The following is a 17,099-nucleotide window of genomic DNA, read 5'->3' as shown; positions in this document are numbered from 1 at the left end:
TGTATATAAGAAACTGTCTGTTCTCAAAGATTAATTTTGCTTGACTTTGGTTGAGAATGAAAACAAGAAATACTGATTGTGCTCTTCACAGCACCAAGATTGAATTGCAAAAGTTGGTTTGTTTTTGCCAAACCAATTAACGTGCTCCTCAGTCTGTGAGTTTTCCTATGGCGTCCTGTGATGTACATTCAAATGAGAAACATTTTTGGTTAAAAAATTTTTTTTTAACCTGTTTTGTTTCCCGCTGAACTGTTTTTATACTGTTTTTTTTATTGAAGGCATTGTGACACTATATCTGTGTAATGGCATTCCAGTCAATAGCACTTTCTATATCTGTAGCTGTCAGACCGCGAGACTCCGATGATCTAGTATTATCTCTCAGCAAACAGCATGTACTGCGGTTTCATGTTTATTTTGTTTCTTGCTTGTTTTTTTTTTTTCCACTGAGAAAATGAAATTCTATTTTTATCCACACCCAATAATTCAGCACTTGCTGCACCCACGCAGTATAGTGCGAAATGACTGTCATTCCTGTTAAATGCATCAAGGACGTTTATACTTGATGAAAACTCGTGAATTTATGTAACCGTGAAAAGCATAATAGATCATCAAGCATCTTGTAGATCAGTGGATACAATTTTATTAAAATTTTAGTTTATATCTCTCTTATTTCCTTTACTGTTCAGATTTTTTAGATGCAGCTTTTAAAAGGTTCCTTCAGATCTGCAAGGGACTGATATAGGGTTGTCATGCTGTACCTAATCAAACACACCTGAAGCAACCAATTAATGTCTTCAGGATCACTTGAAAATTAAAGTCAGGTGTGTTTGATTAGGGTTGGAGATGAACTGTGCAGGACAGTCGATCGGCAGGAGCAGGATTGGGCACCCCTGGTTTAGGTATATGTAAGGTGGATTTCGTGTTCTGCAGTGAGGACCATCTCGAATAAACAGAAGGCTGAAACGCTTTGATTAAACATGACTTATAAATACACGACTGCTTTATTCTGTGTAAGAAGGCACATCATCTCACAGAAGGATGCTCACCTGTCGTTATGAAGTGAGTTTGGAGTAAATGCATGTTATTAAATGTCTGTTGTTGGACAAGAGGTTCATAAATGCTTCTCATGTTTTGGAAAGATGTTTGACGTGTGTTGTTTTTTCAAATGCACGTTATAAGTGACTCAAACTCACAGTGATTTCAGATGGAGCAGCGTTTACAGAGCCGTACATCAATGACAAACTGCGCATAAAAAATAATCGCAGCCTTTGCGATTTTAAAATCGCGATAAGCCATCTCGATTTAAGTGCGATTACATGTAAAGTGTGATTAATCGTTCGCGAGACCTCGTGACATACCAAACAACTCCCATTCTGATCAAAGATGGCTGTAAAAATAAATCTGCATCGTTTATCCTTTTGATCTTTCATTTAAAAAAAAATCGCAAATAAACATCTAACCTTTCATTAAAGTAAAACAATTGAAAGTGGGGGGAAAATCACATTATTAGATAAATGTTTTTCTCCAAAACATCATGGCCACAATTATAGGCACCCGTAGAATTTTTTATAAGTAAAATATATCTGAAGTATATATATATATTTTTTTTTTTAATAAAGTTTTTTTTTTTTTTAGCACACCAGGGTGATTAGGAACATGATATTGTCTAGCTATGACTTCTTCTTTCATAAGAGTATGAAAATGAGGAAACACAATGGCCAAATTCCCTTAATCATCCATCACAATGAGTAAAACTAAAGTATATAGTTCTGATGTGCAGCAAAAGATTGTTGAGCTGAAAATAAAATAAAGTGGCTGTAAGAAAATAGCTAAGGCATTGAAAATGCTCATTTTCACCATCAGGGCAATAATAAAACCCTTTCGCACGTAAGATCACACCAGTGTGATCAGTCTTGGCTGGTCCCTGGGGCGTACGATCACACCGGTGCATCACGTGATCAACTGCTAAATTCAAATTCACTCTGTCAACGTTAGCCACAGCAGGCTACAGCATACATGACCCTAGTTACCTGTGGTTGGCCTGGCCGTGCATCACTCAGAAAACAACAGGCCAATCAGAAGGGAGGCTCATGAATATTAATTAGACAGGCCAAAATCGAAAGGAGAAAGGAGCTATAAAAATATATTAGGATGGTTTTTGGTACTTATACAGCACATTTATTCTTAAGGACATCACAACCTAAAATAAAACTTCAGAAAGGTGTACAATATAGGACCTTTAATGCACGGTGAGGAGGAGAGTTCAAGTGGCAAAGACTCTCCAAGGATCACAGATGGAGAATTGCAGAGAGTAGTTGAGTCTTGGGGTCAGAAAGCCCAAAAAAAAAAAAAAAAAAAAAAAAAAAAACCATCAAACAACCCCTACATCACCACATGTTGTTTGGGAGGGTTTCAAGAAAACTCCTCCTCGCTCATCCAAAAACAAACTCCAGCATATTCAGTGTCAGACACGACTGGATCTTCAAAAGGGACTGGATTCTATAGTCAGATGAAATTAAAAAAGTAGCTTTTTGGCAGCAAACCCACCAGATGGGTTTGGTGCACACAGGGATAAAAAGTACTCAATGCCTATGGTTAAATATACTGCTGGATCTTTAATGTTGTGGGCCTATTTTTTGCTGGAGGTCCTGGAAATCTTGTTCAGATACATGGTATTATGGATTCTTGCAAATAATACCAAGAGCTAAAAAATTCTAAACCTGATGGCCTCTGCTTGATATCTTATGGGCCGTGTTTGGATCATCCATCAGGACAACGATCCAAAACAAACATTAAAAATAACACATAAAATGTCACTGAGCACAAAATGAAGCTTCAGCCATGAAAGAAAACTCAAAGCTGTTATCTTGGCAAAAGGAGGTTGCAAAAAGTATTTAATAAAAGGGTGACAAAGATTATGGCCAACATGTTTTGGAGAAAAGCATGTATTTCATAATGTGATTCCCCTCCATGCATGTTCTCTTCATTGGAAGTTGTGAAACTATGGCATTGGCAAGTGATGGCAGGTTTGTCTTGGGTGGGTCTGTCAAAAGATTCTGAGCCTTCTAGAACATGTGTATCAACAAGTAGAAACCTTAAACCTGCCTGATATCTGCAAAAATTGTTTCCCTTGCTGAAATGAGAAAAACCAAATGTCTCATTCCCAGTCCCATTTTTTCTCATGCTCTTTAGCTCTTAATAATACGCTTAGGAGCTACCTGACACCTCATTATAAACGGAACAGTTCAGGGCAGATTCAGGTTTCCTTAGAAATAATTGTGTCCTAGCGAACTTGCACAATGATTTAGGTTGAGCACGGTGCTAAAAATAGCCTTGCACGAGAAGCAGTGACAGACTCACTGCTACCCTGTGGTCTAAGTGAGAGAAAGAGAGAGTGACAGCCTTTCATGACTGTCTGTAGTACTGCAGTCTGGCTTACAGGCAATTCAGGTCTCTATTTTTTCATTGTTATGTTGATGCAATGATTTTATAAGATGTGAGATTACAGTATAGATTGGATTCATTAACCAGGGGCTATAGGTTTAACTAGATGAGATTAAACTATATCTCATAGTTCAACAATATAGATGTTTTAACTAGATGGGTTTGGTTGTAGTAGACAGATAGTTCTTCTAAAACATCTGCTTTAATAAAATAAAAGAAATAAATCTCTTTTTCATTTAATTCATTATCAAACAGTGTTGCTTTTGGCAGCGGATTATAATAGCATGTTTTTTTTTATTACAGGGGGATTTAATGGAAAAAGATAAGAAAGAAAATGTCCATTTTCATTTAAAAAAAATGAAAGTCTTATTCATGTACAAATAACAAGGACGTTTGAGTGAAAAAAAAAAAATTCTCCATGTATAGTATGACTCAGGTAAACAAAGGCATTTTTTATTTTGGGGTCCACTATGATATTGCTCATGCGAAGCGCTATTGTAAATGATTGATTTAGTTTTGGATTTTTTGTATACTTATTCTTTATAAAAAAGTACTTTATTACATATTTTTCAACCAAGAAGAAAACATTATATATTTAATAAATAGTAGAAAAAATTCTTGAAGAATCTAACTTTCTATTCATCATTCAACAGTACAGTAAAAACATGCCATTTTTGTGGTTTAAAGGAGGGTGTTAACAAAAACAAATTATCATTCTTAAAGGTATAGCGGAGGATTTTTTACTTCCGGATGGAGGTGATATACTATTGGTCCTCCTAATTGTCAATCATTCTGGTGAATCAATCAAACTTTTCAAAAAGTGGAGAGGGCGGGTCTTATCTAAAATTCGGAAAGATCCTACGCTATACCTTTAACTATTTTTTTATTGATGCATGCCATTGATGCCATTAAGTTGTTGGTGGTACATTCATGTAATACAACAACATGATCAAAAAGGAAAAAGATGATGACTGTCTTCATAATTTGATCTTTATTCCTAACATTTCAGAGAGCGCATTTACACATAATGCCATGCCAAACAAACACTTCCTTTCGCTGTGTGCAGATGTGCTTTTGAACAGCCTCACCTCAGTAGAAATGAGGTGACAAAAACTGATCACAAATCGGAAGCGATACGACAGCACTGTCTTGTTAACAGTGTCTTGATTTTGTATTTGTATACATAACCGGGTTATATAAAGGCACAATTAACGTCCATCAGAGCGAGCTTCAGTCTTCAGCTGAGCTTTGGCAGGCGGAGGAGGCGGCTCTCGAGTAACCCAGTCAAGTGGCTCTGTTCCCTGCAGTTTACTCACAATCCCCTCTTGATGTTGTGACCCTGATGAGATTTGTGTACACTGTATTCTCCGCTGCTGCAAAGATTGTACTCTCACTTTTGCATTCTGTCTGTTGTCTGCATGTCCATACCCTTTCCAATTAGTCTGAAGGTCTTTTCTCTGAGCCTTGAGCTCATGAGACCGTTTTGGCCATGATTTTGCCATCTAAGGACAGTCAGCATTGTCAATCATATACAAAGTCCTAAGATCGTTGATGTTGCATAGTTTCTCTTAGATTTTACCCAAGATGCGACAAGCAGCAATCGTAAAGGATGGAAAAGATTGCAGTGGGATTCAGGCTTGTGCACAATTCAGAATTGAATTGAGAATGACTCCTTAATTCCAATTAAATTCTTGAATTTGAATTGAATTTGAATTGATGTCAAAAACAGGATCTAGAATTACAATTCGAATTTGAATTAAAGGAAGCAGAATTGCAATTCAATAAAAATTCAAAGAAATTCATATACATATTTTAAGTGAAGTGTTTAACAATGAAGCTTTATGATTGCATTATAATATGCGGGGCAGGAAGTGGCTCATTGGTTCATGTAGGTTGTCTACAAACCGAAAGGTTGGTGGTTCAATCCCCGGTTCCACTTGACCAAGTGTCGAGGTTTTCCATGAGCAAGACACGTAACCCCAGCTGCTCCCGACGAGCTGATTGGCGCCTTGCATGGCTGACACCGCCGTTGGTCTATGAATGGGTGAATATGAGGCTTTGTAAAGCACTTTGGTGGCCATAGGTCTGTGAAAGCGCTATATAAATGCAGTCCATTTACCATTTAGTCACAGAACAAATAATTAAGTTTGATTTATTGTAATTGTAATTTTGTGGAACATGATGGAACAAGACTCCATTTCCCAGAATGCTTTACTTTAACCAAGTATTTCAAATGGTTGCTAAACAATTTGAGGTGGACATTTGTTTGAAAGCACAATTTGATGGGCAACACTGGACTTTTTAAGTTTCAGAAGTCCCTTACAACTTCACTCTGCACCTGTTGAGAGAATCTTTAGTGTTGCAGGAAAGATATTCAGACCAGAACGTTGCAGACTCAATGAAAAAACATTTGAGGAGCTATTGAGAATTAGATGCAACAGTGTTGCTCAGTAATTTTTTGCATTGGAATAAATGATAACTGCATTAAACAACTTTGTGTTTGTGTGATTACTTTGAAATGAAAATTACATTGGAACAAAACTAATTAAACAACACTGAGGGGGTAATTTATTTCAAGAATTTGATCAATTTCTATTTTAGAACAAAATGTATGCAGGGTTGAGGAGTAAATAGTTACGTGAAATGAATTTTCTGTTATTAAATTACAAAATTAAAGTAATTGTATTTAGTTGTATTACTGAGGTAAAATGTTTAATTCAACTAGTTACTAATCAACTTAAAACGAAATTGCTTTGCATTGATAAAGTTATCCAAATAAAGTAATCCAAACCATATTTATAATGGGTAACTAATAACAGTAAGCAATAACATTTACAAAGTATTCTTCCTAACACTGAATGCATGTGAGACTCAACACATTCTTTCTGTTGTGTGACTGTGTGGAATTTCTTTGAATTGCCATGAATTTAATTCCACTTCCTGTCATTCCAATTCAAATTCAATTCAATGTCCTGTGGGGCAGAGTAAATTCAATTCAAATTCCAATTCATGAATTGAATGGAGGCCAATTCTGAAATTCTGAATTTTGCACAAGCCTGGTGGGATTTAACCTGAACTGCCTGGAAATACAGCCTTAGTCAGTATTTGCATCGTCTAGCAGCATCAGCTTTTGCATTTGTGGTCTTTTAGGCTTGCAGTATCACAGTTCTGCTTTGTCATGCAAAGTTATTTATCACACTAGTGTTTTTTTGTGGCATACGTGCCGTCTCACAGCATGTGCGGTGCTGCTTTGAGCTGCCAAACGGAGGTGTTTACAAGCTGCACGGCACATATGCTGCAAGCGCACACACTTTCTTTGGTAGTGCAGGCTTAAAGATGAGGCTATTGCTCTGGGTAATTTAATGCAACAACTGATTATTTTGTGCTGTTTCTTTCTAAAAAAGTATAAACGTCTCTAAGGTTTAAGTGGTCAATTGTGCAACGGAAAAGAATAACATAAATTCCAGACAATAATGCTGGCATAATTTACCTTCTACCTTTAAAATTGACCCCATTTAATAAATAAATAAGATTACAGGGCTGCCAACTCTCACGCATTGAGCGTTAGACTCACGCAATTGACACTTTTCACACGCTCTCACGCCACACATCCATTTTCTCACGCACAGAAAAATTGCGGAGCAAAGAGGTACTTTTAATATTAAACTAATTCTCAGCTCTTAGATTCTGTCAATTTTATTACGAATTTCAGACAAAAATACGTTTTGCGCTTGTAAATGTGACGTGACAGATCGCTGAGCGCCTCAGTTCAAGTGCACGTGAACCGATCATCTGTTACTTTTTTATTTAAAGATGCAGTACAACTTACCGAAAGTAAACATAATATCGACCAATTGGTGTTTTTCAACCACGGAAAGAGGTCAATATAACAGCAGGAGAACAATTATGTCACATAACGTTACATTTACCTCAGGAAAGCCATTTAATGACCATAGCATGTTAATTGAATAGAAAAATAGCTAGAGAGGAGATTTTGCTGAGCACTATATTACATATTTATTATATTTTTACTTATGTCATTAAATAATTGTTATTATAACAAAAACTGCATTATATTTAATTTAATTTGTTATTTTTAACCTTTAATAATACCAGCAGATTGGGCCCTCTATGTTTACAGCATTAGGTGAGATTTTTTTTTTTAAATAAAATTTAAAATAAACATGTATCCAAATTAGTCAATATTGAATCAAAATCGGAATCAAATCACAAGAATGGAATTGAAATCTTGAAATTTTTGTCAAGCAATAATAAAAACTGTATCCTACCAGTCATTGTACAATGTAAACATTGTAACATGTTGTCACTAAACTTCATAAAATTCTATTTAGTTACCAAATGTTTTGACAATCACAATCACACTTATTGTGATGCAATATTTGTTTTTACATAAAAACAACCGTTTTTGTGTAGATTTTCGCGAGTGATTTGCTCGCAGCACCTGAGAAGCCCTGTGGTGAGGGAGAGTTCGCTCAGAGTTGGAGTAAATCACTCCGCCCAAGTAGCAGTGCTTCGCCTTCTGAGAATATAGTTCCCAGTATGTATACGGTTAAGATGGCTGTGTCTCATGTGACCTTGTTATTTGTACACGCTGTGACTATACAAATCACAACATGTAAATAGGAAAATGTCGGCGTTATTTTGTCACTTATTGGGAGCAGTATGCTAGCTGGAGCCATTTACCTCCAGTCTTTGTGCTAAGCTAGCAGTGGGGGCGTCAGACAGAGTTACGGCACGCACAAAGATGAAAAGGGTTTGTATGGACTTATCAAACTCTGGGGGATACAGTGAATAAGCTAAAGTCCCAAAAAGTCGGCGTGTTCCTTTAACATGCGGATGAGCAAATTAGTAGAAATGGTGGAGGAGCTTTTTGAGTGCGTGGGTGACATGGTGAGGCTGAAGAGGGGAAGGAGAGAAAGAGGGAAAAAGTGCAAAAGGGAGGTTGAGGAAAGCAGCTGCTATCTAGCAGTTATTATGTTTTTGATTTAGAGCGAGGCTCTCAGTGAGCCGTATCATGAGTGCTCAGGAGAAAATGCCAATTTTGCACTGTGCTGTCTTCCAACCCATATCGACCCTAATCAGAGATCCCTAATCCAGAACTCATAACAAACTCTAAAATTAGACATAGTTATATTGGTTATAGAGCATGCATACTTAAAAATCGTTTTGAATGGGTTTTATACAACAGTTCAATAAACAAGAAGTTAATGTCGAGTAAATTACATTTTAGACACAAAATCGACAGTTTTTGTTCCACAGTTTCAAACAAAGCCACAGCATAACTGTTGAAAGTTTCCAAGCAACACACAGTGCTGGTGTTCGTTCTTGAATGGACCAGTATCAGTTTTAGATAAATATTAGAAACTCCTTGTATAAGAAATCTTGGTATACATACACCCACATAGCTAGCTACCTGAATAATAGCACTTCTGGTTTACTAGTGCAGATGTCTGAAGGTAAAGTTAAAGTATGAATTGTCCTCAGACAAATGAGACCACAAAGTCATCTTTCCTTAAGAGCTTTTAGTTGAATTTTAGTTTAAACTCAATTTGAAAGTTTTTAAAGGAAGGCTTTTTCAGCATGCATTCAATTTCATTTAATTCCCTTGTATGATGACGCAATTAAACAGAAAAGCACACATGATATCCTGACCTTGAGGAAGCTGGCCAAATTATTTGTTATTTTATAGATTTGGTTTTCTTTAAAGGTGCCCTAGAATGTGAAATTTAATTTATCTTGGCATAGTTAAATAACAAGAGTTCAGTACATGGACATGACATACAGTGAGTCTCAAACACCATAGTTTTCCCTTTCTTATTTAAAGGTCCCATGACATGCTACTTTTTGTAGGCTTTAATATAGGCCTTAGTGGTCCCTAGTACTGTATCTGTAATCTCTTTTCAAAAATTCAGCCTCGGTGCAGAATTATAGCCACTACAAGCCAGTCCCAGAATGAGCTTCCTTCAGACAGGCCGTTTCGGTGTCTGTAGCTTTAAATGATAATGAGGAGGAGAAAGGTGGCGCAAGGTGGAGGGTGGGTGTGGCCTTGACCATCTTGCGCAACGGTACCATGGCGTGCATGTTTACGTTGGATATAGCAATGGCACGAAGACGCAGTCGTTCAAGCATTTCAGTTTGACCCAGAATCTGATCCGGATGGAGAAGCAACAACTCAGCGGCTCCAGCAGGACGTTTCTGAATGGTTAGTTTAAAATATTATGTCTGGATACGGTACTTTATTCGGATGGTTTACAGTTATTATCATGTAGCTAACGCTAACCTGCTGTTGCCTTTTCATGAGAGATCTGTAACATCTGTAATTTATCTTATTACAATTACATCATCAAGCTCTGGGATCTTGAAATGCGGATATCGCGCGCGTCGTATAACCAACAGGAAAACGGTTATCCAAATAACAAAGAAGTGTACAACACTCGCGTAACAGTGTGTGTATTCACACACATAAACTGCATAGCTAATGTTACAGCCACATTCTACGTGTAACAATCTAGGCAACCAACCATAAACAGTAAAGCAACACACTTATCATTAGTTGACTTACTTGTCCGAGGTGTGTAGCTGAGCCAAAGAGAGTGATCCAGACTTTAGTTTCAGACGTTCAGCAAGCCCAGCTCTGTATTGACCCTTCAGTGTTCATTTGTACATCCAATTATTGAGCAATTGTTATGCTTCGCTCGCTCAAAAGCCATGATATCTCTCGTGGACAAACTAAAATTGCGCGCGCGCGTTCCTACTTCCTATCGCATTTTCTCATGGGCGGAAAATATTCTCTGGGCGGGCAAAGCAGAGAAAGGGGAGGTAACATTCCTCCTTATAACGTCACAAGGAGGAGATTCAAGATCAGCGCGATTGAGCTTCCATTTTCTCAAAGGCAGAGAAAGATAGCAAAAGCTCGATTTACACCGATTGAAATTTCTAGAAACTTGGGGACCATATACAGGCTAGGGGAACTCATATTAATGTTAAAAAACCTCAGAAAGTGAAAATTTCATGTCATGGGACCTTTAAATCTCGTTTTTGAAAAACACCCCTGAAAAACAGGCGAATCTCCATATAACACCAACTGTGACGCAACAGTTGGGATCATTAATATGTACGCCTCTAAAAATTTGCATATGCCAGCCCATGATCAGTGCCAGGCGGAACTGCGCAGCCGAATCATCAGAAGTTCTGCAGGTGAAGAAACAAGCAGGAGGAGGATCATAGGGAAAATGGCAGCTCTATCTATAATCTTATACCGCTACAGTTTAATTCGAAGTTGTTAGTTGCTCTGTCCGTTTCACCACGGACTGTTTTTCTAACCTGGAACATATATCAAGCAGCCAGGCTTCTCTCGGCGTCTCAAACGGACGAAGGGGGCAATTTCAACTAACGTTATATTCCCGCAAGCGGTAAGTAGTGATTTTATTAACGATAATTTACACTGTGTTATCTAGATCCAGCGCGATATTGTTTTTTCCTCGAGAGACTTCGTGGCCTGCAAACGAGCGAACGAAGCATGGCAGTTGCTCAGTGTTTGGATGTACAAATGAACACAAAAGTATTTTTTTAGTTCCTTCATCCGAGCCTCTGGAGAACCAGTGGGTTATGTGAATTTCTGATGTGTAATTGTTCAAGTTCAGACAAATAATCTTTCTCTCAAAGTCGTTCAACACTGTTTATGCATCAGTAGATCGCGTTGCAGTGATAAGATCTTCATTCACGCGATCGACAGGCTGTCATCTGCTCAATGCTGGAATAGATCTAAATACTTAAAAAACTTATCATGATTCGTTAATCCCGATAGCTGTAATAGTAAAAACGTATAAAAGCTGTAATAGTAAAAGTTTTCCAGATAGCTCTACATGTAATGCCAGATATTTCATATGCAAGCATGTCAGCCAATCACAGCAGTGGGCGTTTACACTGAAGTCTCACAGCAGACACGCCCCTTCAAACAGAGTGTTCAATCCAGGGAATGAAATCAGGCTAGGAAATATGCCTTTTATTTCTAAATTATAACAAATTTTGATCTAAAAAACATACTAACATTATAAGGGCACCCCAGGAAACATTATAAAATAATAAAATAATCCATTCTACGGCACCTTTAAATGTATCATTCATGAGACCATTCCAATTTCATGGCTGAAGTATATCCTCTTCTCAGCCAGATTTATTGTGTTGCTGTTTTAGTGCAAAAGCATCACCTGCATGACTTGCTAGACGGAAGCCAGGCAAACGATGCCACTGTTCTGAAATTTCATGTAATGAAATTCATCTCGGTTCAGCTATGCAGTGGTTTATAGTATTACTTTGATTATAGCTTGCGAAACCATGAACAATCTCTGTTACTGGTTGAAAACATTCATGTTTTTTAATGTGGTTTTCCTTTGTCAAAAAAAGTAAACCTTTCCCTTTCATCCCAGGTTGAATTATGGATGAATGTGATTTAGAAATGTGAAAATGGGAATGCTGAATAGACTCAATTAGAGATGCTTTAGTGCAGGAGCTGAGGTTATATCCACCCTGCCGTCTCTGAGGACAGCCCTCACTGGACTCTCTCATTCAAAACTAATCTTCACCTCTTTATCTCCTCTGTAAATCTATTTTCCAAGCTTTAAAAGCCATTTCTCAGTGTTTAGACTGCATTAATGAAACAGTCCTCCCTGCCCTCCTGCGTCCCAATGGAAAAAGCATTTAATCTCCATCAAAGTATTTAAAAGAAAATACTGTATGTGTCTTTGTTCACTCTACGATTAACCATAACTTATGTAAGATAATTAGTTCATTATTTATACGGTTACTGTATGATTGCAAAGCAGAATTTTAGGCCAGTTATTGAATGTTTAATCTCTTTCATCTTAAATCTTAATGAGATATTATAAATCTTATATATGTAGCCGGATCAAGAATGTGGACACTTAATTTGGACATCATATTTTAAAATGTTATTGCATTTTAGATAAGAAAATATTTGTTTGAACAAAAATGTTTGGTTTTAAATGATAAAAAAAATCATGAAGTAAATACTTGGCAATTTGTTATCTATAGACATTGTCTGGTGGGATTTGGAAGGTGATACGGTCTCAGTATGTCCAGACTAAGGCCCCAGGAATGAAAAAGCTGATCGCTGTTGATGCTGCTGTCAAATGCGTTGTGTGTGTTAATAGTGCACAACTTTTGACCTTCTGGCTTTGTGGGAGAGATGAAAAGCTCATTAATTCCTGCATGATGATGTGGGGTTCAACAGTCACAGGAAGAGAATGAAAACCTTGGCGCTACACCGAGCACCAGTAATGGAAGGGGAGACGCTATTGTTGAGCAGGATCATGTGGAGGTCCAGACACAAGACAGCAAGGGGAAGAAAACTTGACAGCTTAGGTGACACTTTTTGAGTAATTCCAACCAAATTGGCAAAATCATTTACTGTTGGCCTGCTGATAATAGTTCTCCATTATTAATCTCTTGTGCTTGTATTTTTCTTCATTTGTAATGCTTATCTGCTAACAGAATCAATATAAATGAAATTCTCTCAGTGATTACAGTTGGTTTTATTTGTTGTATTTGTTTCAGCGTGCTTTGATTTTAAGCCATATGAATGCAGCAGTGATCTTGCTAAGCCTGGCTGGTTGAATTACTGGATTTACATTACTTATAATACAAAATGTTTTAATGCTTTGAGTAAAGAGGCAATTTGCTGAGCTATAAAGCATCAAAAATCCCTATCGCTATATGTTCTCTCACAATGACGCAGATCTATAATTATTAAATCATGGCCCACTTAATATGATTTGGAGCGGATAACTTTCGTTTGATTTACACTGATTTGTAATTTGCATTATTGCCTTTATCTGTCATTAGATTAGAAAGTTATTAACTTTAGATTTAAGCAGCCCAGGGCTCCAATGATTATTAGAACGTGTTGTTCCAAAAGGCCCAGATTATTGTGACTATGCTTTGTGAGCACGTCATTAGTTGGAAATAATTTGTTGAAGATAAATTTTTATGCTGTCTGTACTAATGAGTTGTGCAAAGTTGGGAAATATAGTTGCTGTCATAACTGCTTGGTAGAATCATCTTGTGTTTAAGAGAGAATATAATTCAGATCTTTGCCATTTGCTTCGTATTGTCATCTTAATAGCAACAAAAAGAAGTCATATTACATACCAACATAACACAGAGTTAACAAGTACTAGTGTATGTCTTCAGCCATCGAATGGATGAATTTTCTAGAAATAGTTTTTGTATCTAAAGATTTTGAAGATCAGGGATGAGATACTGTACCTCAAGGTGCTTTTCAACAGCATAATGCCTATCATTCTTTGTCTATAATCATTGTAATACTAATTGCACATTTTAGTCATCGAAACTATGTCCTCTTCAACACAAATAAATTTTTATTTTGTTGTATGTATATATATATATATATATATATCATAAACACACACACACACGTACATATGTATATGTAAATAAATGAAAGTATTAAGTATAAGTTTATTAATTTATTGAAAATATGAAACTATAAATAAAATACAATTGTATGTAGGCCTATATATTTACATAATTTGTCTTACTAATTTCAAGCATTTAAGTATAAACTTTTAGATAAAGAGGTTTTTAAGATAATTAGAAACAAGTCGTCTTAAGCACGTTCTGTACTCTCATTTAGATTCCCTGCATCTCAAATTGTACACTTTGATTTTCACGTTAGCCAGTCATACATTCAATTAATTCCCGACCGCTCCATTCCTTTGGACGTCTTCACTTCGTAATATTAAATAACACTATCATTATGCATGTCTAATTATTTAGTCACACAATGCTCAGTAATTGCATGCAGAAGTTGTGACCTTTGGTTTGATCGTATCTTTTTCATGTTCTCTCCCCTTAGCGACCCTGCGCAAGCACAGCGCTTCTCACTGGCGCATGCAGAACATCGCCCAGGAATCTGTTGACAGCTCGGATGATGAGTTTTTTGATGCTCGAGGTAAGTGTCACTTATTTTCTACCCTTTGTAATAACCTGATGGCTTCAGCTCTTCAGCATCTGTGCCCTACTCTCTTTCTCTTTTTTATGTCCATCATATATTCTGTCTATTACAGGTATCTCACATTAGGATGTATTCATCTCAAGCATGCACCAAAACAGCTGTAAATTTGTATAAAGTAGATTTGCAGGCCTTTTTCATTCTGAACACAAATGCTAAACTGTGGCATTCTGTTATTGTGATGTGGATTGTTGCGATGTGACATGGTTGAACAGTGTAGTGTGTCCTCCAAATTAGCACGTACCAATCCTTGATATAACATTAGCGTACTTTTGTTTGTAATGGGGTCCAAATAACAAGCCTTTATAATCAGAATGATGAAAACTGGAAAAAAACTGCTTGTCAGCTCATAAGTGTCCCTGCACCAGCGAGCCAGTCGAAGCCCATACAATAAATAGCTCAAGATTTGCGTCTTCAGCAAAATGCCATGATTAAACAAAATCCTCTATCTAAATGGACTGGGCTTCAATTTGCCTTTGTCAGCACTGCACCTCCATTATCTTTTTCCAAAATTTACATTTAGCTGACTCTTATATCCAAAGCAACTTACTGCCCAGGGACAGCAACTTGAGGATATGTTTCATACTCAAGCAACCCATTGCTACCCATTTTATTTCCTTTTGTGACTTATTTCCATACGGGATGTTTAACAAAACAAATGTATAGCGGGATGTTTTTCTTTGGAATAACATGCACCGTTGACTCATACATATTATGTTGAGGAACGTGTATTAGGCACATAAATAGGGTCAACATCGAATGGAGCATGTAAATAAGCAGATTAGTAGATACAGGGAGTTTCCTGCTAGTTTATTGCACAATACTGTGTGCATTTCAAATCTGTAGCAGTCGAGTTCTAGAGCAGCCACTTACATTAGGTCAGTGAAGACATAGATGTATTTACATAGATTCCTTATTAGCAACTGTCTCTATGGGCCACGATACGCATGTCATCCGCCATATTGGAATGGTCAAAGCTGCTCCATGAACTTGAGTCGCATCTCCAAATTAGTTACTTTGATTGTTTTTGGTGTTCAAAATGAAATTAGCTTTATTTAGTGCTATATAATTCATTCACATTGTTTATATGAGATGTTGTGTCTGTCTCCCACACATTAGTAAAACATTTGTTAAAGAATGGGTTGAAGCAGTGTATAATGCAATTGGTAACCTGCATGTTTCCACATCTGTCTTTCATGAGACACATTTCTCATTCATTCTTAATGAGCCCCCGGCTTTGCTACACCGCACAGAACCTCAATTAAAGTCCAGATGTTACAGTGGCATGGATTGGGGAACATGCCAAAAAGCTCCTTAATATGTTTCTGACTTTTTTTTTTTTTATATATATTTTTGTTTAGACAAACAGCATTTGTGTTACATACAATACTGTTAAAAAGTTTGGGGTCAGTATTTTTTTTTTTGCAAAGAAATTCATTCTGCAAGAATGCATTAAATTGATTAAAAGTGACAGTAAAGACATTTTAATGTTACAAAAGATTTCTATTTCAAATTTCTATTCATCAAAAAATATGAAACAGCATAACTGTTTTCAACTTCAACTGCTTATCCACCATCGGGCTGAACAGTTCTAAGAACTGTAAGGAACGGTTCCAGTTATATTTCCATTCAAGGTTGGTTCGGCACAACACGATTACAAACCGTTCTCAGCCAAGAATTCTCAGCACGGTTGGCTAACTAGTAACCTTTAGTGATTCATTTAAATACTCTCCTCCCATAAATTTTGCGTCTGAAAGGGAAACTCCTACAAATGCATATGCAACAGGGTTTGCGCTGGCGCAATCTGTTTGTAAATCTGGTCCTAAAATAGAAAACCGGTACTTTAAATAATATTTTACAATATTACTGTTTTTACTGTTGTTGTTTTTTGTTTTTTGATCAAGTAAATGCAGCCTTTTTAAATAAAAAACCTTACTAACCCCAAACTTTTGAACAGTAGTATATATATGAGCTTGATTGATGAAAAGGTTTTTCTTACTATAGCAATTTGTCTGGACTTAGAGAAGAGTTAGCATGAAACATTAGCATTAGGCTACTCATTAGCATTAAATTATCATTTGAGAGTTTGTTTACTCTAAACAAATGTAGTGACATTATTGCCCACATAAAAAAATAACTGCCTGGGTACATAAAGATGACTGCTGACTGAAATGACTTTCCCTAAAGGGACTTTGAAGAAATGTATTATGCTGCCACATTGTATTATAGGGAATAACCGAGGCTGGTGGCACAGAGGGACCAACAGTATACAAAGCATTCTTATATTACTAAATCAATTTAAATCCTCACTTTGTGCATCAGAAAAGATTTAGATATAATTGAGGTATAAATAAAAATAATTATTTTTGTTTACTTTCTCTTAGTGTGATGGATGGGTACATTTTTATTCAATTTTGAAATACATGTCTAGAAGTTAGACATTTTCTTTGCAAGAAATTATTACTTTTTTTCTGCAAGGACACATCAAGTTGATCAAAAGTGACAGTGAAGATTTTTACATTGTTACAGTACAATAAAAGAATCCCAAAAAGTTTTCAACATGGATCATAATGTTAAATGT

General features: G+C 36.6%; 1 protein-coding gene across 1 annotated transcript in view; it reads left to right on the top strand.

The window, feature by feature from the left end:
• pitpnm3 (PITPNM family member 3) overlaps positions 1-17,099 on the top strand; it is a 91,191-nt gene that overhangs the window by 4,454 nt on the left and 69,638 nt on the right. The window contains exon 2 of the mRNA XM_081370690.1: positions 14,363-14,458. Within this exon, the coding sequence (XP_081226816.1) occupies positions 14,363-14,458 (96 nt within the window). The remainder of the gene's footprint in view (positions 1-14,362; positions 14,459-17,099) is intronic.

This window comes from Scardinius erythrophthalmus, assembly GCF_964197995.2.
Source record: "Scardinius erythrophthalmus genome assembly, chromosome: 7".
In the NCBI taxonomy this organism is placed as follows: domain Eukaryota; kingdom Metazoa; phylum Chordata; class Actinopteri; order Cypriniformes; family Leuciscidae; genus Scardinius; species Scardinius erythrophthalmus.
Note: the sequence above shows the minus strand (reverse complement) of the source record. Positions and strands in the feature narration are given on the sequence as shown.